The sequence below is a fragment of the Rutidosis leptorrhynchoides genome, chromosome 4 (assembly GCF_046630445.1).
Source record: "Rutidosis leptorrhynchoides isolate AG116_Rl617_1_P2 chromosome 4, CSIRO_AGI_Rlap_v1, whole genome shotgun sequence".
Classification (NCBI taxonomy): domain Eukaryota; kingdom Viridiplantae; phylum Streptophyta; class Magnoliopsida; order Asterales; family Asteraceae; genus Rutidosis; species Rutidosis leptorrhynchoides.
Genome location: NC_092336.1, coordinates 120,730,955 through 120,758,799, shown reverse-complemented (window position 1 = coordinate 120,758,799; position 27,845 = coordinate 120,730,955). Strand labels below are relative to the sequence as shown.

The following is a 27,845-nucleotide window of genomic DNA, read 5'->3' as shown; positions in this document are numbered from 1 at the left end:
TGATTATTTTGATATAAATGTCATTTGAAACTTGTTTAATTGCTAGTAATGGTTATTTTAACATGTTATTTGAGTTGAATGCTTATGAACTTTGTATGCATTTTTATATATGCTTATTTGAAAAATTGTAGAATTGATAAAAATATGAAAATGAGTATAAGTTTAATATGGATTAAACATGTTATTGTAATTGTTTTAATTTGTTATTTTGCTAACACTAATGCATATTTGGATGCACAAATTTTGTGTTTAATGTGTTTTGCAGAGACGTACAGATACGAACAGTGCATCATTGTCTAGACAACCTGAACAAGAACCTGATCAAGAACCACAACCGGAACCACAACCTGAACAACAACAACATTATGATCAACACGTGCCATACTATGAACCAGAACTACAATTTTTTATTGCCTACATAATATTTCCCGTTCACCATGTAATAGAACACTCAAGAATTCGTGAAGAAGAGTTACATCCCAATCTAAGATTTGATTGAAGCTTGAGAGATTACCCAACGTACCAACGTAACAAATTTAAGCTTTGCACCAAAAATGTGGAAGTACCAAGGGTAATAGATTGGGAGCCTTTGGAAAGGGTCAACCTAGCTAACTCAGTAAGGCTATTACTAATCCAAAAGTATGGCGACTCTTCTTTTCCTAATTGGGAACGTTTATTTACCACTCGTAGGCCTGTATATAAGGAGTGGTGTGTTGAGCTAATGAGTACTATAGCCTTAAATAAGGATGTAGATAGGTTAGACGATAAGACTTTTCTTAGATTTTTACTTGGAGGTAGGATGTACAGGATGTCTATGATAGACATGGCTAGAGCTTTACATATTTACACCCCCGCTGAATTATTATCACCTAATTGTACAGCTTTAATTTATCAAGGTGAGAGGGTAGATAGAGATTTTGACGCTAACGCCATATGGAGGCGTATGTCAAATTTTAATGTGTTTACACGGGGAGGAAGACACTCCTATTTAGATATTAATAAGGCAGATCTTCAATAATTCATAGATTTTTAGCAAACTCGATTACACAAAGAGGTAGAAACAAGGAGAAAGTGACCCTAAACGATTTATTCTACCTTAAGTGCATTCGAGACACTAGAGGCTTTGTTAATATCCCCTACTGTGTTGGGTATTATTTGTCCAAAGTTGTGGAAGGTATACAGGACGGGGGAATAATAGGAGGAGACATTTTTGTTACTCTCATTGGAGAGAATTTAGGTGTAGATAGGAAACACGGGGGTCCAATGATAGTAGTTGAGGAACAAACCGATACTATAGGTTTGTAGGTATATCAAGGTACAAAGGTACTAAAACGGAGGCACAATATGCCAATACCATATCAGGGCACCCATCCACAGGTAGAGAGGGGTTCGGATGAGGAGACGGAGGAAGCAGATGACATTAGGGATGTCATTAGGGATAGTTATACTGATGTCTTCCAGCATGTAGATGATGTGGAAATGAATAACCAGGCTAGGCATCATCAGTATGAGCAGTGGAGAGCCACGAATGAGTATGAGCAATCCAGGTGACGCCAACACGATAGCGGGCAAGTTCATCAGCACCAAATCATGAGCCAGCTATCATATCAGGTACCACATAACTACATCCCGACTCGGCCTGCTTTTTATCCACCACATCAGCCCAACATGCGACCACCCTTTAACCTGTACGATCTCAATCAAGCCTACCAGGACACCTATCACCAACCATGGAACCCGAGCGATGATATGAACTGGAATCCCTATCCAAATCAATAGTGTTCCATTGGTGATTTCTTATCTTTTATTATTTTTATCTATTTATGTTAAACATTTAACATTTTGATACTTTTAGGTAATGTTTAACATTTTTATTATTTTGTACTAATATTTCATTTTTGTAATTTGAAAGTGGGATATTAAGTTCCATTTCAAAATACCATGCATGTTTATATTTGTATCGTATGTATTTTATTTCATGTACACAACAGGGTAAAACAGCGAACTTTCAAAGACTGGCATTAAATTCAGCAAAAGCAACTAATTTTGACTACACGATGCAAAATATATGTGAAATAACAACTGCAGGAATGAACAAACGAAGTGCACCATTTATCATTCAAACAAACAACAATATATTTGGAAACTTTGGTAAAATTTAATCATTTTTCTACGCTAATCACCCTCAATAATTTAAATTGTTACTGATTTCTTGCAAATGAGGGCATTGCAAGATCTTAAGTGTGGGAAGTGATTAAATTCTTTCGGTTTTAAAAAAAATTGACTTATACACTTGGTTTAATAGCCACCATTAAATTTTACTAGTAAAGCAGTAGTTGTATTAGAATCTAGTGCTCTCTAATAATAAAGAACAGCCCTAGTCATATATACTGACTGCCCACTTCTAGTAAAAATTTTAAAAAAAAAAATTTCAACTAAATAAACTCAAAATCATGTTTATACATATTTATGAACGATAAAACTAGGTGTTAACGCCGAAATTATTGTTACCTCGGAAAGGACATAAATTGAGAAACAACCCAAAACGCTTGAATTCATTTAAAATGGAATTGAAGAGAATAAAAAGGCAAAGAAAGAAAAATAAAAGCCAAGTGTGGGAAATATTTACCAAGTTATTTAGAACATATATCACATATTTTTATACAAATAATTAAAGATACTTTTGTTTTGGACAATATTAATCAGTTTTACCCAGTTTATTGTAATATAAATGGAATTTAAAAAGGAAGTAAAGTCTTCCGAGAAAAAGACACGCGCTTCTTGATTTAGGTCAGGAAGTTGTCGTCCAGACCAGTTGTAGAGTCTACGAAAAACCTTGAAAAGTTTTCTCGAAAATCAGCTGGAAATCCACGGACCTCAGCATCAAACAGGGTAGCCAAGTGGTCAGACTTATCCTAACCATGAGAGGATCTGTCTCGTACAATGGGGGGCACCGTGCAAATTAGCTTATAAGACTAATGAATCAGATCCCCAGAAAGGATAATCTCCTTAAAGATCAAAAATCAGCATTTAAGCCTGATATTACTCAATCCTTGAGATTGACCTTAAAGATTGAGAATTCAAAATCATGGAATTTGATGATATCTAAACTCGAGCGTGAAGGAGAAAATATTTTGATCAAATTACAAACCGATTTTTTTTCTGAAAACCCATTTTCAATACGTTCATTACCATTGAACGTAAAATCCTAGGAATTCACCTAAAATTCATTAGGTCACCTGAACCAAATCAGGTGTCAACCGTAAGAACGATGGTTGCATAGCATGGTCGAAGATAAGAACTTGTGCCAGACTGAAAAACTATAGGGTGATCTTTACTATTGCTCCTACAAAGGATAGTAATTGCATCCGACACAATTTAGACCATAATCAAAAGCATGTCATTAGACATTGCCTTAACAGTTGCTTGTTCAACGCTTTCCTTTACAACCGGACGGTAGTTTACCGAAAGGTAATATACGGAACAAGTAAACTGGATGTGTTGCTTTTCCAATACAAGGTTAGCAAGTGGGTGACACAAAACCACAAGTTTTGAGCTAAAATTTTCAAATCTGAAACCCACAAAACCCACAAAAACAATTTGCGAACACCGGTGAAGGGTTATTTCGGAAAACATATCTAGGGTAAAAACTAGATTGAATTTTCAAAAGATCAAATGTTTTCATAAAGATCCAATTTCCTTAAGGATCTAAATTTTCATAGTCATGTGGGACTGTAAACCACAATGTTACTATCATTGTTCATACCGCCATATCAAAATCACTGATGTACAAAGTGTGAAGAATAAAGAAGTGATTCTAGTAAAGTTTATATTCAAGTTCTATATTGCTTGAGGACAATCAACGCTCAAGTGTGGGAATATTTGATAATGCTAAAAACGAACATATATTTCATAGCATTATCCTTCAAGAAATACAAGCTTTTAGTTGCAATTGTTCTATTTACAAGTGATATTCGTTTAAATAATAAAAGGTGAAGACAAATGACAGATTTGACGATTTGAAGATGCAAACGACCAAAATGCTAAAAAGTACAAATTACAATCCAAGTGGTTCAATTTATTGATGAGAAACGTCCAAAAATTACAAGAGTACAAGCCGAAAAACATAAAGTACAAGATATTAAATCGTACGAAAGGACGTTCAAAAATCTGGAACCGGGACATAAACCGAGCATCAACGCGCGAGTCAACGGAGCTAAAATTATAAGTCAACGGAGCACAAGAATATAATATAATATATATAATTATATAAAATTATATATATTATATTATATATTATTAAAACTCACCAGCCCACGTTTTAAATGAAATGTGACCAGGAGAAGGCGGCCATGCGATCGCATGGCCAGCATGAGTAATTTTCATGCGATCGCATGAGCCCAGAAGTCTGGCCAGGTCTATAAATTGCAACGAATTTTGACGAGTTTTAAACACACACAACATATATCATACATCTCACTCTCTCTCAAATATATATATTTATATTTTATAATTATAATTTTAATATTAAGTTAATAATAATAAGGTTATATTGGCGAATGTTTTAAGTTTGTAAGTCGAATTTCTGTCCTTGTAACACTACGCGATAAATACTCATTGTAAGTTATGTTCAACCTTTTTAAATTAATGTCTCGTAGCTAAGTTATTATTATGCTTATTTAAGCCGAAGTAATCGTGATGTTAGACTAAATATTAAAACGGGGTTATTGGGCTTTGGACCATAATTGGGGTTTGGACAAAAGACCGACACTTGTGGAAATTAGACTATGGGCTATTAATGGGCTTTATATTAATTAAATGATATCTCGTTGATTTGATATAGAGATTTATAATTTGACGTATTTATATTTAACCACATACTCTTGACTGGGTACGGTGGGCGGGATATCTATAAATAATAATAATTATTCATTTGACCGGACACGGGGATGGATTAATAGTCAATGGACTCATTAAAATAGGGGTGGATTACATTCAAGGGTAATTGGTGTAATTTTAACAAAGTATTAAAACCTTGGATTACACGCAGTCGATAACCTGGTGTATTCAATAAACAAAGTATTAAGACCTTGTTACAGTTCGAATCCCCAATTAGTTGGAATATTTGACTTCGGGTATAAGGTTAATTTGGTGAAGACTCTCGCACTTTATAATTATGAACGATGGACTATTATGGACAAAACCAGATGGACATATCGAATATTCCAAGCCAAAGGACAACTAACCCATGGTAATAAATTAAAATCAATACGTCAAACATCATGATTACGGAAGTTTAAATAAGCATAATTCCTTTAATTTATATCTCGTCGTACTTTTATTTACGTCATTTTATTTATCGTCATTTTATTTATCGTACTTTAGATTATCGCACTTTTATTTATCGTCATTTACTTTACGCTTTAAATTAAGTTATATTTATATTTAATATTTTACATTATGTTTTAATTGTGACTTGAGACATAAAATTGACAAACCGGTCACTAAACGGTAAAACCTCCCTTTTATAATAATAATAATACTACTTATATATATATATATATATATATATATATATATATATATATACAAATATAGTGTTTAAAAATATAGCGTTAAACTCAGCTAGCTCCCTGTGGAACGAACCGGACTTATTAAAAACTACACTACTCTACGATTAGGTACACTGCCTATAAGTGTTGTAGCAAGGTTTAGGTATATCCATTCAATAAATAAATAAATAAATAAATAAATAAATAAATAAATAAATAAATAAATAACTTGTGTAAAATTGTAGCGTATTTAATAGTATTTCGTAGTAAAATATAATTTATTTTGTACTACACCTCCCAAACATCAATCCTGTTGTTGATGAACCGTACACGATAGTTTTGTACGGGGTGAAAGGACTCGTCCTAATCCATCCGGACGAAGTCCATATCGATTATAAACGATTCACAACAGTTGATTACATCGCGAGGTACTTGACCTCTATATGATACATTTTACAAACATTGCATTCGTTTTTGAAAAGGCAATCTTTCATTTCATCAAAAGTTGACGACAGGCATACCATTTCATAATATATCTAACTATAATTGACTTAATAATAATCTTGATGAACGCGACGACTCGAATGCAAAGTCTTTTGAAATATGTCATGAATGACTCCAAGTAATATCTCTAAAATGAGCAAATGCACAGCGAAAGATTTCTTTCATACCTGAGAATAAATATACTTTCAAGTGTCAACCAAAAGGTTGGTGAGTTCATTAGTTTAACATAAATAATCATTTCCATCCTTTTAATAGACCACAAGATTTCATATTTCCATTTCTCATAAACATACGTCCCATGCATAGAGACAAAAAATATCATTCATGTGGTGAACACCTGGTAACCGACCTTAACAAGATGCATATAGAATATCCCATATCATTCCGGGATCCTCCTTCGTACATGATATAAATTTCGAAGTACTAAAGTATCCGGTACTTTGGATGGGGTTTGTTAGGCCCAATAGATCTATCTTTAGGATTCGCGTCAATTAGGGTGTCTGTTCCCTAATTCTTAGATTACCAGACTTAAAGGGGCATATTCGGTTTAATAATCCAACCATAGAATGTAGTTTTAAGTACTTGTGTCTATTTCGTCAAACATTTATAAAAGCAGCGCATGTATTCTCAGTCTCAAAAATATATATTGCAAAAGCATTTAAAAAGGGAGCAAATGAAACTCACCATACTGTATTTTGTAGTAAAAATACATAGAATGACATTGAACAAGTATAGGGTTGGCCTCAGATTCACGAACCTATGTCATTTGTATATATATATATATATATATATATATATATATATATATATATATATATATATATATATATATATATATATATATATATATATATATATATATTAATACACATAATCGTAATCAAATAAGTTTATATATATATATATATATATATAACTTGTTAATGATATTGTTTTTATATTAATAATATATTTATTTTCTCATATATTCCTTTTATATAATAAAATATTTTGTTATATTATATGTGTTAAATATATATATTTATGTATTTCATTTGTTTATCAAAACAGGAGTTCTAATTATTCTAAGTTAATTTTAGTAAAAATAATGATAATAACATTAATAATATACTTATGTTAATAATAACTTTATTTGTGATAGTAACTATGATACTAATAATAATACTTGTAAAAATATTAATTTTAGTATTAACGATAGTTATAATACTGACTTTAGTAATTTACATAATAATAATAATAATACTCATGATAATACAAATAATAATACTTATGTTAATATTAACAGTTCTATTATTTATAAAAAGATGCTAATAATAATATTTACGAAAATGATAATAATTTGTATTATAAACCTATCCATGATAATAATATTATAGTTTTGAATTCAATAATAATATCATAATTAATTCTTATAATAATAATAAGAATAGATATAATACTTATAATTATAATGTTAGCAACAATTATGATACTTATAATAATAATAATTATAATTATAATACTAGTTATAATACCAATTCTAACAATAATAATAATCATAATGATAACAAAAATAATTATATTTATAAAAATAATAACTTTAATAATAATCATAATAATTATAACTAAAAATGAAAACTACCTCAAAATCAGTTTCTAAAAAGATTTGTCACCAGCTGGAATCGAACCCAAGACCTCTCGAAACCCGACAAACACCCTGATCCAGTGGGATGTGCCCGTTTTTCCGAAATATATCAGAAATTATTAACATATAAACCTTATTTCTTTCAGTTCATATTCATCTTCTTCTTCCCATAAATCGACCAAGTATCTTAACTAACTAAAAAATGTTTTTCCATTTAAATTTCTGGATTTATAAACGACCCAGAAACTTCAATGGGTTGATCAAATTATTTAAAACAAAAGAGAAATAAAAAACGCTGAAACAGGCCGTTTATATTTGTTATGAACTTGAGATTGAATTTGACATTAGAGACTGTTATAGCTCGCGATTTCAAAATGAAAGACGTTCTAAATTTTCATTAGAAACTGTCTGTAACCTCAATTGAAACTAAAACATCCAATTGAACTCAAATTTCTTGATGAACAAATCTTTTGACTTTTTGAATCATAACTTTGACCTCAAAATTCTCAATAATAATACGAATTGGGACTTCAAACTTTGCAGAAAGATTAAGTAACATATTCCAAACAAGACCTCATTTACACAATTTGAAATGGTTCACGAAATCATTTTGATTGAATAAAGGAGTATAAACAGAGCAGTCGACGGGTTATCTTCTGTTCTTGATTTAATTTGACAATTTTAAAGGCTGTAAATGGTAATTGTATTTGTGAATTGATAATGTAGTGTAACTGGTATCATATAACGCTAAAATTGATGGGTCTAAATAATAATTAAAAGTCGACAGGCAAGTTGATCAGGTACAGACTAAAAACAATAATAGAAGAAAAGGATTACTAACAGTTTTTGGCTTTGATTGCTGTAATAGAATCATTTAACAGATAGATACAAGGATTGAATACAGTTAGTCAAAGATATAACACGAGTTTGGATTTTTGTAATGGATTAATTCAGTAAAAGAAAATAATAATAATAAATCTGATATATATATATAAGTCTATATTTGCGTATATATATCAGTATATGCGTATAATTTATATACTCTGTATATGTATTTTTATGTATAACTGTATCTCTTATATGTACATGTATCTGTAAATGTATATGTGTATTAATAATAATATTAATACTAATAATAAGTATATAAATAATAATAACAATAATAATAATAATACAATTAGTAATGATAATGATAATAACTATAAAATTTATAACAATAATATTATTATTAGTATTGATTATCATAATACTATTATTATTAATGATTGATAATATTAATAATAATACTATAATAACAATTTATATATCAAACTTTATATTTAGTTTACATATATATTGAAAATAATAACAATATTCTGATAGTAGTAATACAAATAATAGTTAAGATCTAACAAGTTACTTGTATCAAATCTCATATTAAAACCATAATATTTATAATACATATGTTAATATTAATATTAATATTAAAATTTGATAACAATACTAATATTAATCATAAATATAATTTTAATTTTACTACTAATTATAATGATGATGATGTTAATAATATTTATAATAATATTAATAATATTAAATAATAATCATAAATCAAATGTACCAGATTTCATATAGTATCATTAATGATATTGAAATTAATATTAATATTTATATAGATAATGAAGATATTAATTTTTATTACAACTACTATATTTTAAATTGTATTATATAGTATTAATTACATAATATAATCATATATAATATGATAACCTTTATTGAATATTTATAAATTATATATATATGTATATATATATATATATATATATGTATATGTATATATATATATATATATATATATATATATATGTGTGTATATATATATATATATATATGTATATATAGATTCTTTTTAAATTTACACTTAATTACTTTGTATTCTATTTTACATATTTAATTCACATGTTTACATTATATCTTATAATTTCAATTTAATATACATATACTTACATTTACATATACATATTTATTTACAACAATTGTTCGTGAATCGTCGGGAATGGTCAAAAGGATAAATGTATACATGAACATAGTTCAAAGTTTTTGAAATTCAGTTTAACAGACTTTGCTTATCGTGTCAGAATCAAATAAAGATTAAGTTTAAATTTGGTCAGAAATTCCCGGGTCATCACACGGGGCGTCACACTCCCGCTTTGTTTTGGATAGGGGATGCTTTTGGGAAGATTAGTTTTGAAGTTCGACCGAGATGTGGGTAGTTTAACCCCAAACACCATGCTCTAGGTGTCGTTTGGAATTTAAACTCTTATGGTCGAAACTTGTATTTTGAACGAAACTTGTAAGATGGGACATTGTGGGCTCGGTGTTGTGAAAACTTGTTTTAATGATGGAAATCTCTTAATTTTACTTATTATGTCATGTTGTAAAAAGGGTTTCGTCTAAAAGTGTCGGGAAGTGGGTTTTCCGCTCGTGTAATTTGGAACCCGGGAGCAGAATCTGGCAGTTCATTTGGACGCCGTCCAGATCTTCTGGACGCCGTCCTGGTCTTCTTTGCTGGATGACGTCCAGATAACTCGACGCCGTCCAGATGTATTAGTTCAGGAAAAAAAATTAAGCGTGTTTTTGGAATAACGAAGTCGGGTCGTTACAAGTGGTATCAGAGCATGGTCTAAGGGATTTAGGCGACTTGAGATAGGTGCCTAGACTTAGACTTTATTGTGTATATGCTTTATGCGGGACTTGTAGGAGACGGGTCGGACCGGGGATTGGTTAGTGCCTAAGTTTAGGTGAACTAACTATGCGCTAATTGTGTTGTGTTTTGTTTGCAATCATCAAGCGAGATAGACGTTGTACTAGCAAGTTAATGCGACGTGCTCGCGTAACAATGATTAGCTACCATTTTTATGGGTTCAAATCGCGTCAAACAAGCGATGTACGACAATTATTGAGCAAGATGGGGCGGTGAGGTGTATTTGTATATATGTATTATGTCTTTTCGTTTCATGGTTTAACCTATCTCCGTTTTATAGAATGAAGATGAGAAACGGACATGATACCAATGAAGGAGGTACGAGTGAGGACTCCGAGTTTACGGCCAAGGTTGAGGCCATTTTGAAAAGGCATCACACGGCTTTCCTTGAGGACGTTAGGAAGATGTTTCTAGATTCGATTGACGAGCAAGTAGTCAATCGAGTTAAGGAACAAGTGAAGGTTGTTCTACAAGAAGATAATGTTGGAAGGCGGAACTTCTTTTATAAGAATTTTAAGGATTCTCAACCTCCCACCTTTGAAAGCGAATGGGACCCACTTAAGAGTGCCCGTTGGATCTCCGATATGGAGGGGGCTTTTCGTACTTGTGAATGCCCTCTTGATAAGAAGACGAGGTATGGTTGTAGGATGTTAAGGGGTGATGCCAAGTTATGGTGGGACGCGAAAATCCAACTTTATGGTGAAGAACAATGTATGGATTTCACTTGGGATGAGTTCAAGGCGGAGTTTTTCAACGAGTACCGAACTTCGGCCGATCTTACTAGACTTAAGGACGAGTTGGGTGCATTGAGGCAAGGGTCGATGGATTTGAACACTCTCAAATCCGTTCTCTTGTCAAAGACCCAATTTTGCCCGGAGTATGTCGGGAATGATAAAATGTTGAAGGAAGACTTCTACCGAATCTTGAACGACAACTATCAAGAGAAGATTAGTGTAAACGTGGTGAAAAGTTTTGATGAGTTGTTCGATATGGCCAAAGGTTTCGAGTCACTTATCCTGAGAAAGAGTGGCTTTACTTTTGGCAAAAAGAAGTTCAAAGCTACTAGTCATTCAAACAAGAAGAGTAAAGGTGCAACCGAGAGTGTTGGTAGTGTGAAGAAAGGTGCTTCCGGAGTTTTTCCTTATTCTTGTCACAATTGTGGATGAAAGGGGCATATGGCCCGTGATTGCACGAAACCATCTTCTACAACCAAACTCACTTGTTATAATTGTGGAAAAGAAGGGCACCGAAGGACGAAGTGTCCCGAGTTGCGGGATAATCATGTTAAGAAGTTGGAGAAGGCGGCGGGTACGGCTCGAGGGTGAAATTATTTAATGACTAATGATGAGGCCAAGCAATCCAATGAAGTTGTCTCAGGTACTTTCATGGTCAACTCTAATCCGACAAGGATATTATTTGATAGCGGTGCTAATTTGTCGTTTGTGTCACCAAGATTTGTGCCTAAGCTTAATAAGCCGCTAGCTAAGTTAAGTCATCCGGTAGAAGTTAAAATAGAGGATGGTAAGACGGTGCTAGGGGTTGAAGTGTGTAATGATTGTAATGTTGTGTTTGGTTCCGAAACTTTTAAAATCAAACTTATCCCGATGTACTTGGGTGAGTTCGATGTTGTTGTTGGTATGGATTGGCTCGATCGTTATAGAGCCGATATTGCATGTCATGAAAAGTCTATTCGTGTGAAGACCCCAAGTAGGGGAGAGTTAATTATTCATGGCGAGAAACGTAGAAGACTTGTGCCATTATGCACCTATGCACGGGCACGTCGTTTCCTTATTGGTGGTGGCATGGATTTTCTTGCTCATGTAGTTGATACTCGTGATGAGCCACCATCCATTCATGAAATTCCGGTGGTTAATGAATTTGAAGACATTTTTCCGGATGAGTTACCGGGTGTTCCGGCGGAAAGACAAGTTGAATTTCGCATTGAGTTGGTTCCGGGGGCTGAACCCATTGCTAAAACTCCTTATCGTTTAGCACCAACGGAAATACAAGAGTTGTTAAATCAAACCCAAGAGTTGATTGAAAAGGGTTTTATTCGACCGAGTGCTTCGCCATGGGGCCCTCCGGTTCTATTCGTGAAGAAGAAAGATGGTAGTATGCGGATGTGCATCGATTATCGGGAGTTGAATAAAGTGACGATCAAGAATCGCTATCCATTGCCTCGGATTGATGATTTGTTTGATCAACTCCAAGGCGCGACTTATTTTTCTAAAATTGACTTACAGTCCGGCTATCACCAAATGCGGGTCCGTGAGGAAGATATTGAGAAAACGGCTTTTCGAACGCGTTATAGGCATTTTGAGTTTGTAGTTATGCCTTTTGGTCTTACGAATGCACCGGCGGCTATCATGGATCTTATGAATAGAGTGTGCCAACCTATGTTGGACAAGTCGGTAATTGTGTTCATTGACGACATACTTGTCTATTCGAAAATTATGAAGGAACATGAACGTCATTTGCACGAAGTAGTGAAGACGTTGAGAAGGGAGAAGTTGTATGCTAAACTTTCCAAGTGTGAATTTTGGCTAAGGGAAGTGCAATTCCTTGGCCATATTGTGAACAAAGAAGGTATTCAAGTGGATCCAGGGAAGATAGAGATGGTGAAGAGTTGGGGATAACCGACTACGCCTACGGAAATCTGAAGTTTTCTCGAATTGGCCGGTTATTATTGTCGGTTTATCCAAGACTTTTCTAAGATCGCTTCTCCATTGATGAAGTTGACGAGGAAGAACGCGAGATTTAATTGGGAAAACGAGCAAGAAATTGCTTTTCAATTGTTAAAAGAGAAGTTGTGTCAAGATCCGGTGTTAGTGTTGCCGGAAGGTGTAGAAGACATGACGGTTTATTGTGATGCATCATTAAATGGGATCGGTTGTGTTCTAATGCAAAGAGGTAAAGTCATCGCTTATGCCTCTCGACAATTGAAGGAACACGAAACGAGATACCCGACTCATGATCTTGAATTGGCGGCGGTGGTACATACGTTGAAAATTTGGCGCCACTACTTGTATGGTGTTAAGTGTACAATTTATTCGGATCATAAAAGTTTAAAACATCTTTTTGACCAACGAGATTTGAATTGTCGTCAACGTAGATGGATGGATGTGGTAAAGGACTATGATTGTGAGATACTTTACCATCCGGGCAAGGCGAATGTGGTCGCGGATGCGTTGAGCCAAAAGAGTCAACATCCGGCGATACGAGTAAGATCGTTACGCATGATTATTACTAACGATTTTCTTGTAAAGCTTGGTGAAATTCAAATTGAAGCTTTTGTTAACAACAAGTATGAAGAACGAATCGTGGGGCAAACGGAGTCTGTTACCTTAGGCCCGCATGGTTTATTGTCCTTCCAAGGACGAGTGTGGGTGCCTAGAATGGGAGATTACTGACAAGTGCTACTTGACGAAGCGTATAAGTCAAAGTATTCCATTCATCCGGGCTCGACGAAGATGTATCTTGATTTGAAGAAAGAGTATTGGCGGCTGGGCATGAAACGTGATGTTGTAAAGTATGTTGAACAATGTGTCACGTGTTTGCAAGTTAAGGCCGAGCACCAAAATCCGTATGGTAAGTTACAACCGTTGGAAGTCCTGAAATGGAAATGGGAGCACATTACCATGGATTTCATTTCATTACAAAGTTACCAAAGACGGCGAGAACCCAATTTGATACGATTTGGGTGATAGTTGATCGGTTGACGAAAAGTGCTTTGTTTCTTCCCATTCGGGAAACGATATCGTCGGAGGCTTTGTCAAAGTTGTTTATCAAGGAGGTGATATCGAGACATGGGGTTCCTATATCTATTATTTTAGATAGGGATACTCGTTTCACATCTCGATTTTAGAATAAGTTTCATGAAGATATGGGTACACAATTGAGAATGAGCACGGCGTACCATCCTCAAACGGACGGTCAAACCGAACGTACGAATCAAACTTTGGAGGATATGTTACGGGCGTGTATTATTGATTTCGGTGGTAGTTGGGATGAGCACTTGCCTTTGGTGGAATTTTCGTACAATAATAGTTATCATACTAGTATCGGGATGCCACCTTATGAGATGCTTTATGGACGAAGGTGTCGAAATCCAATTTGTTGGGGTGAAGTGGGACAAAGGGAAATTGAGAGTACCGATTTGGTTTTAGAGACGAATAGCAAGATTGAGATGATTCGGACTCATTTGAAAGCGGCTCAAGATAGACAAAAGTTGTATGCCGATAAACGTAGGCGACCTATTGAGTTCCAAGAAGGTGACATGGTGATGCTTAAAGTTTCGCCATGGAAGGGTATTATTCGGTTTCAAAAACGGGGAAATTTAGCTCCTCGATTCATCGGTCCTTTTAAAATTTTAGCTCGTGTTGGTGAAGTTGCGTATCGTTTGGAATTACCCGAAGAACTTGTAGGGATCCATAATACATTTCATGTTTCCCATCTCCGTAAGTGTCTTGCGGATGATTCATCATTTGTGTCATTAGAAGAGATCGAGAAACAAGTTAGAGTATGTCGAGGAACCGATTTCCATACTTGATGAGAAAGTGAAAATGTTGAGAAATAAAGAGGTGAGAACCTTTAAGGTTCAATGGCGTCGACGTATAGGTTCCGAGTTTACATGGGAATCCGAAGAGTTTGTTTTGGTGTATCTTCCTGCTTGTCATGCGGCTTGGATTGCGAGGACGCAATCCGGTTCAAGTGGGGAGAGTTGTAAGATCCTGTTTTCTCAAATGGTTGGGACGCCGTCCTGTTTTGAAGGGCTGGACGCCGTCCAGTATTCTGGACGCCGTCCAGATGAACTGGCGGGCCAGCTGTTTTGTTTTTAGATATTTAAAAAGGGTATTTTGGTATTTTCACATTGTGGACGACTTTAAGGCCTTAAGATCAGTTTGGTGGGTGACTTAACTCCTTTTTCATCTACCACATCCTTTTCACTTCAATTCTAGAGAGAGAGGAGGTTTTAGTGTGAGAAAGCTCAATCCAAAGAGGAAGAACCTAGTTTTGGGTTTAAGCTCGAGTTCTAAAGTTGTTCCCTACGTCTCTAGCTACGTTGTGATAGCGTTGGTAAGTCCTAACTCTGTGTTTGGTCTTGAATTTGGTGTTTGAAAGTGTTAATTTTGTTGTTAAAACACTAGTACACTTGTGAATTAGTGTAAGTTTGTTAATGGGTTCAAGTTTGACCAAATTTGTGGATCTAAGTGTTAAAATGGGTCAAATGGGTAATGGTTGACCTAATTGGGTGAGATGGGTATGAAATACCCTAAGTTGAGTTAGTTGAGGTTAGTAGACTCTAATCACTAGCTTATAGCGATTAATGATTAGTCTTGGCCTTAAATGAGCGGTTTTGGTGTAAATTGGTCCTTTAATGCATTTGGGTCATTAAATGCTCAAGAGTTAAGTGTTGGTGGTTGGTTCCACAAGTTTGTGTATTGAAAGTGTACTTAATGTATTAGGTACTTTGCTTTGAAGCGTACGGAAGTGTTTAATCATCACCGACGTGTTAAGGTGAGTGGAATAATTATGCGTGTATGTATATAATGTATTTATTTGTGTAGCGTGAAATGTGGGTTAGTCGTGGTGGTTAAGACACCACATTCTACGTAACGAGTGGGATTGTCGCGGTATTCAAGACACCACTCATTGGTTTGATTGACATGTGGGATAGTCGCGGTGTTTAATACACCACATTTTCATGGGAGTGGGATTGTCGCGGTGTTCAAGACACCACTCATTGGTTTGATTGACATGTGGGATAGTCGCGGTGTTTAAGACACCACATTGTCATGGGGGTGAGTTAGTCGCGGTGTTTAAGACATCACCCCGGGGATTAGTTAGTACGCGGTGTTAAGTACACTAATGGATGTTATGAACTCCGATGGTCTTTCGCGAGTACCGTTCCCTTGTATGATTGGTTAACCATGGTCGTGTGAGTTTTGTATTAGCATATTTAATTGTGAACTTTATGCTATTGGTGTTGCTAGCTTATTGTGAATTGCGGATACTAGTTTATGCATAATGTTTGCATGGTTGTCGAATTGCTAGCTTGTATGCGGTATTGTGTAAGTGATTGCAAGTAAGTAGGTTGTATATGTATATGTATAATTATTGCATTCACTAAGCGTTTTGCTTACCCTCTCGTTGTTTACTCTTTTTAGGCTCCGGCGTGGACAAGGGTAAGGGCGTTTGTTTGGATTAGAGGTCTCCCGCTTTGTTTTGGATAGGGGACGCTTTTGGGAAGATTAGTTTTGAATTTCGACCGAGATGTGGGTAGTTTAACCCCAAACACCATGCTCTAGGTGTCGTTTGGAATTTAAACTCTTATGGTCGAAACTTGTATTTTGAACGAAACTTGTAAGACGGGACATTGTGGGCCCGGTGTTGTGAAAACTTGTTTTAATGATGGAAATCTCTTAATTTTACTTATTATGTCATGTTGTAAAAAGGGTTTCGTTTAAAAGTGTCGGGAAGCGGGTTTTCCGCTCGTGTAAGTTGGAACCCGGGAGCAGAATCTGGCAGTTCATTTGGACGCCGTCCAGATCTTCTGGACGTCGTCCTGGTCTTCTTTGCTGGACGCCGTCCAGATAACTGGACGCCGTCCAGATGTATTGGTTCAGAAAAAAAAATTAAGCGTGTTTTTGGAATAACGAAGTCGGGTCGTTACAAAAGTTGAAAAAAAATCTGGTCAAAGTCTATCAAAATTCAGAAAAGCCAGAAAGTCGGTAAAATCGGTCAAATTTGTCGTATTTTAGTTTGGATTTTCTATATTAAAAATTAACGGTGATAGCGATAATGAGTACAAACCTAAATCATATTAGTACAATAACTTAATCACAAGATGCATTTTACAACCAGAAGAATAACAATCACAATCATTAAGTACCAAAGCTTTTAAAATATATATCGATCTTTTTAAGACTTGAGCATAATACAATACACATGAAACTTTATTGATGTAGTGAATTATTTGGAATCAGTCTCCTTAATTTTATAGTTTTAGAGAGGTTGAAACAATAGTCGAACACCAAACTTTGGTTTAAGTGTCACTTGATGAATTGGTTCATGGACATACTTGGGAGAAAGAGTAAACGTATAGCGTTGTAAGATCATCGAGAGCGTAATTTTAGCTTCATTTAAAGCATAGTTAGAGCCTGGACACATTCGAGGTCCATATCCAAAAGGGAGGTACATTCCTTGATTGTTGTTAGTTGCTTTCGCAATCCCTTGTGAGAATCGCTCTGGTTTGAAGAGATGCGCATCTTCCCCCCAAAATCGGGTGTCTTGTTGAAGTGCCAATATTTGTATATTCAAATGCATGTTTGCAGGAAGAACCAAATTTCCTACTTCCATTTCCTTTTGAACTTCTCGGAGTGTGAAAAATGCAGGAGGGTATAGCCTCAATGTCTCATTGATTATCATGCTCACCTGTATTTTGATTACAAATATCACAAAACTAAAGTACTCCACAACATTAAACTATCCCATCCTTAGATATAATACTCTCTTCGTCTCAATATAATTGTTCCCTTAGAATTTTTGTTATATTTAAGATACAATGTTTATTTTACCTTAATATTAATTTTTACCCTTATATTAAAGGTAAATTTGACCGAACTTATTTCAAAAGTACAAGATTATAAATGATGATAGATAGGGAGTTTAATGATATATAGTAGTTATTTTTTGTAAATAGACAATTATTTAGCTATAGATATAAATCTATATACTTTTTTCGTCCTATAATAAGTTTCATGTTCTGACTTTGAAAATCCTTCTTTTTCAATTTTCTTTTTTGTTATTATTATATAATATAATGAAAATGAAAATTATCTGAATGAATTGGGTTTTGAATGCGTTTTCATCGGAATAACTTTCATCAAGTATTATATAACACGAATGATTACATATGAAGTCAAAGTTGATAAAAGGGACTTTCAGAAGTTAAAACATGACACTTGTGATGGGATTAAGGGACTACTAAGGTCCGACACTTTTTTAAAAGTAAGGTGTAATAATAAAGGAACTAATGAATGTTAGTTATTATGTTAACATGAGCTTACTGTTTTAAGTCTTGATAAGCCTTCTAAAGAAGGTTTTTCTTTACCAAACACTTGTTGCACCTCTTTTCGAGCTTTATCTTGCCATTCGGTATGGACTCCTAGAAGAAAAGAAGCCCATGAGAGCAAGAGAGCGATTGTGTCCTGACCGGCAAAATAGAAAGATTTGCAGTCATCAACGATATCTTGTAAGGAGAGCTTGTAACTTTCATCGAAATCATGATGTGCGTTCAAAAGAAGTCCTAGGTAATCTGTCTTCGAACTTTCTTCTTCTCTGGAAGCGATCTGGTTTTCTCTTTTTTTGATCATCTGCATAATGATATCTCGAATGTCTGCTTGCAGTTTATCGGATTCTACATCAGTTTTATCTTTAAATACATCCCTGTATCATTTTGAGGAATTAATTATATTATGACTTATCTTCTTATTCTTATATACCTGTACAACAAAGATGGTAGGAGTACTAGTAAATAAAGTTACCTAAATTCACCAAATCTATAATTTTCATATGCAGTTTTGCCGGCTAATAATTGTAACTCCTCGAGCTTTCGAAAAACTTTATTCCCATCTTCATAACTACTGCCAAACGCAGTCCTAGAGATGACATCTGATGCCAACATCTTGAATTCTCCATAGACGTCCATCTCTTTAACTCCGTTATCTTTCCACCTTTTTAGCATCATATCAACGCTTTGAATCATTAACGGAGTCATGTTCTGCACCCAAATGAACCATTAACTTAAAAAAGATTATTTATTATTTATCCTCTTCATTATGCATACATAATTGGAAGCAGGGGTGGACCTAGTATTGGTTGAGTGGTAGCACTGGAAAACAGTGAAATACGCTATGTAGTAGATAATTTTTTAGGTTTTTAACTAGTGACACCAGTGGATACTGTTAATTTTTTGAGTGACAGCATAAAAATAAGTCATCTAGTAGAAAAGTTTTTTAGTTTTTATCCAGTGACTACCATTCCTAGATCCGCCACTGATTGAAAGCATATATTGGGGGGTCGGAAACGATCATGGAAAATAATACCCAGATAGGCCAATACTCCTTTACCCATGCAGCATAAACAGGTAAAACCTTATCCCTTAACCCGTTTATAACTGTAACTTTTGTATGTATTAAGTGAACTTACTTTCAACCTTTCACCATTGAAAGCATGAGTTGCTAGCTTTCGTTGTTTCGCCCATTTCTCACCTTCTGATGAAATAATGCCTTCCCCAATTATCTTCCTCACACTATATGCAAAAACTGGTTTCCTCGTTGAATTCGCTTTGTCACTCATAATTTCTTTCACCACTTCCGGTTCAGCCACAACCAATTCAGGTTGAGGACCACGCCAATACATAAACTTTTTGCCTGCACAAACCAACCATAATAGCTACTGTAAGTTTTGTAGAGCATAAATGTATATATGTATGTAAGCGTCGAATATATTAAACTCTAACCATATAACTGGAACCAGGTATGTAAATGAGGTTGAACTCGAGGGAGTATGTAATTAGATATTTCCATGGGCAAGCTCGTGGATTTGATTTTCATGGTGGTTATTTGTTTGGTGTTCCCATGGATGAAACTGTAACTAGGTCCACTTATACCTTGTGACCTCATTACATGCTTAAACTGCATTGGAACCCACCAGAATTTGTGAAAGAACTTGAACACAGTTAAACAAATTATAGAGCATAATACTTGTAGGCCTATCAAACCTCCCGTATAGATCTCCATTTTGGTAAATACTACAAGGTGTCAAGTGTGGAGATTTGTGTGTAAAATGAATTGTTATATATAAATAAATAAATAAATATAATATAAATATAGATATATATTAAATGCTGATTAAGATTTTAAAGAGACAGCACACCTAATAGCATACTAATAATAATAATCTTACTTTTTTCTGTATTATTATATTTCCATGTGTTTGTCACTGATTGTTTCTTTATGATCAACGTGATTCATTTCCTGTTTTTTACATAATTAACAATATATATAACAACCTGTTAATGAATAATACCCCGCTACAGTACTTTTTTTTTATTTTACGAAACTTCATTTTTTCGAATCAAATTTTCCAGCCCAACGAAGTGGGCCAACTGGCCACTTCCTAGTTTTCTTGAAGTGAGAAGACATGTATAGTAATTGATATGTTTTTCGTCACATGCCTTGCACATGACCAGATTTAATGAAAAGATTTAACGTTCGTCAGTCAGAAGGACTATCTCAACAACATTTGAAAACTAAGAGGACTATCTCGATGAAAAAAAGCCTCGGGACTATATCATGAATTTAGGTCAAACCACATGGACATCTCAGTAATTATATCAAAAATAAATTAGTAGACATAATTCTTCTAGAGTTAATGAGGATGGCATTGATGTGTTAGGTTCGCTTTAGCCCAACAACATGTTTAATATATAAATTCATGAGTTTCCTAGTACTCTAAAACTAATTCGTGACAGATGAAGGTTCTCTTATACTTAAAAGTATACATTTGTTTTTTTCCATATCTGATGTAGGACTATGGTTGGCATCAATTAATGTTGCACCATCCACATCCGGGCTACAACATGGTTTTGATACCATTTGTTAGATTTGCTTTAGCCAAACAACATCTCAACATATAAGCTCATTAGTTTCTTAGTACTCTAAAATTAATTGGTGAAAAATGAAGGTTCCCTTAGGCTTATAAGCGTAGATTTGTTTCTTCTCATATTCGATGTGGGATTATGGTTTGCATCAATTAACAGATTATCTCCAACATATTGATAGAAAGTATTGTGATTTGAATGAAATTGAAGCTAGGAAAAGGTATAAAGGTTGTCAATAAATGGGCAACATTATGCGGTTAGTCCCTAAAGTTTGTCCAAAATTGCATGTACGGACTTAAAGCTTTTTTTACGCGAGTGTCCCTGACTATGACGGATGTTAGTCAAGTTTCGTTAAATACCCACATCTGCTCCTCACATGAGGGTAATTCGACATTTTAGTTGTTTATCTTTTCCGATTCTAAACTTCATCTTCTTCTCGAATTTATATCTTCATCATGAAAATTAAAACCAAATCAATTTATATATCATTAGGCAACAGCCTTTCTCTGTAGATCCTGTCTAATCAAAACCTTCAAATAAAAACTAGGTCCAATTCAGAACTCTACAAATCACAACTAAAATTATAAACACAAACAAATTTATAATTAAGTTGAGCCCGTGATTTTATCCAAGTTTGTAGCTTGTTAGCTATTTGCAAAATTAAAATCCCCATTTGCATTCCTCATTTACGTCATCATCCATCACGTCTGATTGTTTGTGCCCATGATGTTATTACTGTTGGATCACAGGCTCCAATAACTCACACTTATCAATTTAGTTAAAGAAATAATTGAGGAACAAATGTGAGTGACAGAAAGAAAGGAGATAAAACTCTCTGTAACTTTTATTATTAACGATATACAAATTATATATATCCTATCAAAAACTAACCGACTATCCTCTATTCCTATAAACTACCAAAGATACAACAAATACAACTTGAGACTCGGTCCACTAAAAACCCACGTACAACATCACAATTTCATGTGATAAAATTCCTAATAAACTGATAATTTAATAAACTAAGTGACTAACCAAAACTACTTATGTATTAAACTAAACCATATCATTTTTAATACGATAACATGTTATAATGTATTGTCTAATTGAGTGATAACATGTTAATTGGTTTATCTTTGAAATTTAGATGATGTTTAATACAAATCACCACCTTGATCGGTTTATCCACTCCGCTCGTGCACCACACGTAACATATAACGCGGCTGTCCCAGACATGTTCAACGCCATCTCGACTCACCCGGACACCCGACCTCTTCCCCGGTGTAACGACCCGAGTTCGTTATCTCAAAAACACGCCTAAAAAAAAACTTTTCTGACTCAACTCATCTGGACAGCGTCCAGTTATCTGGACGGCGTCCAGCAGAGAAGGCTTGGACGGCGTCCAAAAGATCTGGACGACGTCCAAATGAACTACCAGATTCTGACTTGGATGTCCAACTTACTCGAGCGGAAAACCCGCTTCCCGACACTTTTAAACGAAACTCTTTTCACAACATGTTAACATAATTAAAACTAAGAAGTTTCCACCATAAAATCAAGTTTTACAACATCGGGCCCGCATCGGCCGTTTTACGAGTTTCGTACAAAAATACAAGTTCGACCATAAGAGTTTAAATTCCAAACGACACCTAGAGCATTGTGTTTGGGGTTAAAATACCCACATATTGGCCAAACTTCAAAAGCTAAACATGTCCAAAAGCGTCCCCTATCAAAACAAAGCGGGATCACTAATCCAAACGAACGCCCTTACCATTGTCCACGCCGGAGCCTATAAAAAGATAAACAACGAGAGGGTAAGCTAAAGCTTAGTGAATGCAATAATTATACATATACATACATAATATACCTATTTGCATACACTTACACACACCGTATAATCGCTAGTAATAACAATTAGCATACAAACTCCGAGTATAAGCTAATAACCTCCAAATACCGCAACTAGCATAATCAATAGCATATTCACCGAAATAATATATTATTGTGGCGACTCCGTCAAAACACTTAACGGCTCCGTCACTTGGTCCCACAGCTTGATCGAAACTCTATATGAATTTAATAAAACAACCTTGCATTCTTTATTTAAAAATGATTTCCTATAAAGGAGATCTACTGAAATGTATAAGTTTAGAAAAACCATACAATAATACTTTAACCAAAAGTTGACTCAAAACAAAGTCAACAAACAACCACTATTTAATGTAACAAAAATAGAATGCAAGTTAATGTTTAACAAAAGCTGCCATCATAAATATGCAGACTCTCTAAGCACAGCGAAAGCATTCAATCATGAACCTGAGAATAAAACATGCGAGTAACTGTCAACAAAAATGTTGAGTGAATTATAGGTTTAATATTGCAAACAATATTTAATTTAAACAATAAAAATTTATGTTTGAAAACATAAAAACTCCTTTTTGAACCTCAAAATTATATGCTAGAAAACATATAATAAAACATTATTCCATTTTCCGTGAGCCACCTGGTAACCACTTAACCCTTTATTTACCCTTGCCAAACACAATAAATAATATACACCGAACAAGTGTATCTACAACAAAATACGAAGTACTAAACATTCCGATAACAAATTGCTAGCGCGACTAGCTCGAAATGGGGTTGTCAAACCCGATAGATCTATCCGTAGGATTCGCGTTCACTAGTAGAAACCAGTGATTACAGTTACCAGACTAGGGAATATTTTTGTTCAACTCACAATGAATAATTTAAACCAACTTCCACATGTGTCCAAAGTATAAAATAAATTGCATGTATTCTCATCCCAAAAGCTTTAAAATAGAAGAATGGGACTATAACTCACCTTAAATAGCAACTGAAGAAATCTCACAAACAAGCGAACAGCAAGTAAAGTAAAGTGACCAAGAAAGATCACAACGTCGACCTATAAATAAAGCCGGTCGAAATAAATAACTAACTTAGGTCAAGTCTTAGTATGATAGCTATTGTACATGTTGCAAGTAGACATAGAACATTACTCAGCAAGCATCGGTTTGATTGGAACAGCATAAGGACACACACTTTCTATTTTTAGAAAGTTTCTATTTTTAGCAGGTTTCCATTTTTGAAAAGTTTCTATCTTTGAAATCTCCACACTTGACACCTTGTAGTATTTACCAAAATGGAGATCTATACGGGAGGTTTGATAGGCCTACAAGTATTATGCTCTATAATTTGTTTAACTGTGTTCAAGTTCTTTCACAAATTCTGGTGGGTTCCAATGCAGTTTAAGCATGTAATGAGGTCACAAGGTATAAGTGGACCTAGTTACAGTTTCATCCATGGGAACACCAAACAAATAACCACCATGAAAATCAAATCCACGAGCTTGCCCATGGAAATATCTAATTACATACTCCCTCGAGTTCAACCTCATTTACATACCTGGTTCCAGTTATATGGTTAGAGTTTAATATATTCGACGCTTACATACATATATACATTTATGCTCTACAAAACTTACAGTAGCTATTATGGTTGGTTTGTGCAGGCAAAAAGTTTATGTATTGGCGTGGTCCTCAACCTGAATTGGTTGTGGCTGAACCGGAAGTGGTGAAAGAAATTATGAGTGACAAAGCGAATTCAACGAGGAAACCAGTTTTTGCATATAGTGTGAGGAAGATAATTGGGGAAGGCATTATTTCATCAGAAGGTGAGAAATGGGCGAAACAACGAAAGCTAGCAACTCATGCTTTCAATGGTGAAAGGTTGAAAGTAAGTTCACTTAATACATACAAAAGTTACAGTTATAAACGGGTTAAGGGATAAGGTTTTACCTGTTTATGCTGCATGGGTAAAGGAGTATTGGCCTATCTGGGTATTATTTTCCATGATCGTTTCCGACCCCCCAATATATGCTTTCAATCAGTGGCGGATCTAGGAATGGTAGTCACTGGGTAAAAACTAAAAAACTTTTCTACTAGATGACTTATTTTTATGCTGTCACTCAAAAAATTAACAGTATCCACTGGTGTCACTAGTTAAAAACCTAAAAAATTATCTACTACATAGCGTATTTCACTGTTTTCCAGTGCTACCACTCAACCAATACTAGGTCCACCCCTGCTTCCAATTATGTATGCATAATGAAGAGGATAAATAATAAATAATCTTTTTTAAGTTAATGGTTCATTTGGGTGCAGAACATGACTCCGTTAATGATTCAAAGCGTTGATATGATGCTAAAAAGGTGGAAAGATAACGGAGTTAAAGAGATGGACGTCTATGGAGAATTCAAGATGTTGGCATCAGATGTCATCTCTAGGACTGCGTTTGGCAGTAGTTATGAAGATGGGAATAAAGTTTTTCGAAAGCTCGAGGAGTTACAATTATTAGCCGGCAAAACTGCATATGAAAATTATAGATTTGGTGAATTTAGGTAACTTTATTTACTAGTACTCCTACCATCTTTGTTGTACAGGTATATAAGAATAAGAAGATAAGTCATAATATAATTAATTCCTCAAAATGATACAGGGATGTATTTAAAGATAAAACTGATGTAGAATCCGATAAACTGCAAGCAGACATTCGAGATATCATTATGCAGATGATCAAAAAAAGAGAAAACCAGATCGCTTCCAGAGAAGAAGAAAGTTCGAAGACAGATTACCTAGGACTTCTTTTGAACGCACATCATGATTTCGATGAAAGTTACAAGCTCTCCTTACAAGATATCGTTGATGACTGCAAATCTTTCTATTTTGCCGGTCAGGACACAATCGCTCTCTTGCTCTCATGGGCTTCTTTTCTTCTAGGAGTCCATACCGAATGGCAAGATAAAGCTCGAAAAGAGGTGCAACAAGTGTTTGGTAAAGAAAAACCTTCTTTAGAAGGCTTATCAAGACTTAAAACAGTAAGCTCATGTTAACATAATAACTAACATTCATTAGTTCCTTTATTATTACACCTTACTTTTAAAAAAGTGTCGCACCTTAGTAGTCCCTTAATCCCATCACAAGTGTCATGTTTTAACTTCTGAAAGTCCCTTTTATCAACTTTGACTTCATATGTAATCATTCGTGTTATATAATACTTGATGAAAGTTATTCCGATGAAAACGCATTCAAAACCCAATTCATTCAGATAATTTTCATTTTCATTATATTATATAATAATAACAAAAAAGAAAATTGAAAAAGAAGGATTTTCAAAGTCAGAACATGAAACTTATTATAGGACGAAAAAAGTATATAGATTTATATCTATAGCTAAATAATTGTCTATTTACAAAAAATAACTACTATATATCATTAAACTCCCTATCTATCATCATTTATAATCTTGTACTTTTGAAATAAGTTCGGTCAAATTTACCTTTAATATAAGGGTAAAAATTAATATTAAGGTAAAATAAACATTGTATCTTAAATATAACAAAAATTCTAAGGGAACAATTATATTGAGACGAAGAGAGTATTATATCTAAGGATGGGATAGTTTAATGTTGTGGAGTACTTTAGTTTTGTGATATTTGTAATCAAAATACAGGTGAGCATGATAATCAATGAGACATTGAGGCTATACCCTCCTGCATTTTTCACACTCCGAGAAGTTCAAAAGGAAATGGAAGTAGGAAATTTGGTTCTTCCTGCAAACATGCATTTGAATATACAAATATTGGCACTTCAACAAGACACCCGATTTTGGGGGGAAGATGCGCATCTCTTCAAACCAGAGCGATTCTCACAAGGGATTGCGAAAGCAACTAACAACAATCAAGGAATGTACCTCCCTTTTGGATATGGACCTCGAATGTGTCCAGGCTCTAACTATGCTTTAAATGAAGCTAAAATTACGCTCTCGATGATCTTACAACGCTATACGTTTACTCTTTCTCCCAAGTATGTCCATGAACCAATTCATCAAGTGACACTTAAACCAAAGTTTGGTGTTCGACTATTGTTTCAACCTCTCTAAAACTATAAAATTAAGGAGACTGATTCCAAATAATTCACTACATCAATAAAGTTTCATGTGTATTGTATTATGCTCAAGTCTTAAAAAGATCGATATATATTTTAAAAGCTTTGGTACTTAATGATTGTGATTGTTATTCTTCTGGTTGTAAAATGCATCTTGTGATTAAGTTATTGTACTAATATGATTTAGGTTTGTACTCATTATCGCTATCACCGTTAATTTTTAATATAGAAAATCCAAACTAAAATACGACAAATTTGACCGATTTTACCGACTTTCTGGCTTTTCTGAATTTTGATAGACTTTGACCAGATTTTTTTTCAACTTTTGTAACGACCCGACTTCGTTATTCCAAAAACACGCTTAATTTTTTTTTCTGAACCAATACATCTGGACGGCGTCCAGTTATCTGGACGGCGTCCAGCAAAGAAGACCAGGACGACGTCCAGAAGATCTGGACGGCGTCCAAATGAACTGCCAGATTCTGCTCCCGGGTTCCAACTTACACGAGCGGAAAACCCGCTTCCCGACACTTTTAAACGAAACCCTTTTTACAACATGACATAATAAGTAAAATTAAGAGATTTCCATCATTAAAACAAGTTTTCACAACACCGGGCCCACAATGTCCCGTCTTACAAGTTTCGTTCAAAATACAAGTTTCGACCATAAGAGTTAAAATTCCAAACGACACCTAGAGCATTGTGTTTGGGGTTAAAATACCCACATATTGGCCAAACTTCAAAAGCTAAACATGTCCAAAAGCGTCCCCTATCAAAACAAAGCGGGATCACTAAT

General features: G+C 34.5%; 2 protein-coding genes across 2 annotated transcripts; one reads left to right on the top strand and one right to left on the bottom strand.

Annotated features, from left to right (window-relative positions):
- Nucleotides 1-17,363: 17,363 nt before the first annotated feature.
- LOC139844023 (cytochrome P450 CYP749A22-like) lies at nt 17,364-20,232 on the bottom strand. The gene is made up of 5 exons (XM_071834227.1): nt 19,944-20,232; nt 19,631-19,854; nt 18,967-19,202; nt 18,490-18,868; nt 17,364-17,854 (listed from the first exon to the last, which is right to left on the bottom strand). Exons 1-5 carry the CDS (start codon nt 20,221-20,223, stop codon nt 17,426-17,428), a joined length of 1,548 nt encoding a protein of 515 aa, XP_071690328.1. The 5' UTR covers nt 20,224-20,232; the 3' UTR covers nt 17,364-17,425.
- Nucleotides 20,233-24,237: 4,005 nt separating this feature from the next.
- LOC139843870 (cytochrome P450 CYP749A22-like) lies at nt 24,238-27,106 on the top strand. The gene is made up of 5 exons (XM_071834043.1): nt 24,238-24,526; nt 24,616-24,839; nt 25,268-25,503; nt 25,602-25,980; nt 26,616-27,106. The coding sequence occupies exons 1-5, from the start codon at nt 24,247-24,249 to the stop codon at nt 27,042-27,044; spliced, it is 1,548 nt and encodes a 515-aa protein (XP_071690144.1). The 5' UTR covers nt 24,238-24,246; the 3' UTR covers nt 27,045-27,106.
- The last annotated feature ends 739 nt before the right edge of the window (nt 27,107-27,845 follow it).

Excerpts from the sequence above, each read along its gene's own strand:
- LOC139844023 (XM_071834227.1), bottom strand. The coding sequence starts at position 20,223 with ATGGAGATCTATACGGGAGGTTTGATAGGCCTACAAGTATTATGCTCT. Across the intron at positions 19,855-19,943 it reads TACCTGGTTCCAGTTATATG|GCAAAAAGTTTATGTATTGG; the intron begins GTTAGAGTTTAA and ends TGGTTTGTGCAG. Across the intron at positions 18,869-18,966 it reads TATAGATTTGGTGAATTTAG|GGATGTATTTAAAGATAAAA; the intron begins GTAACTTTATTT and ends AAAATGATACAG.
- LOC139843870 (XM_071834043.1), top strand. The coding sequence starts at position 24,247 with ATGGAGATCTATACGGGAGGTTTGATAGGCCTACAAGTATTATGCTCT. Across the intron at positions 24,840-25,267 it reads TCAATGGTGAAAGGTTGAAA|AACATGACTCCGTTAATGAT; the intron begins GTAAGTTCACTT and ends ATTTGGGTGCAG. Across the intron at positions 25,981-26,615 it reads GCTTATCAAGACTTAAAACA|GTGAGCATGATAATCAATGA; the intron begins GTAAGCTCATGT and ends ATCAAAATACAG.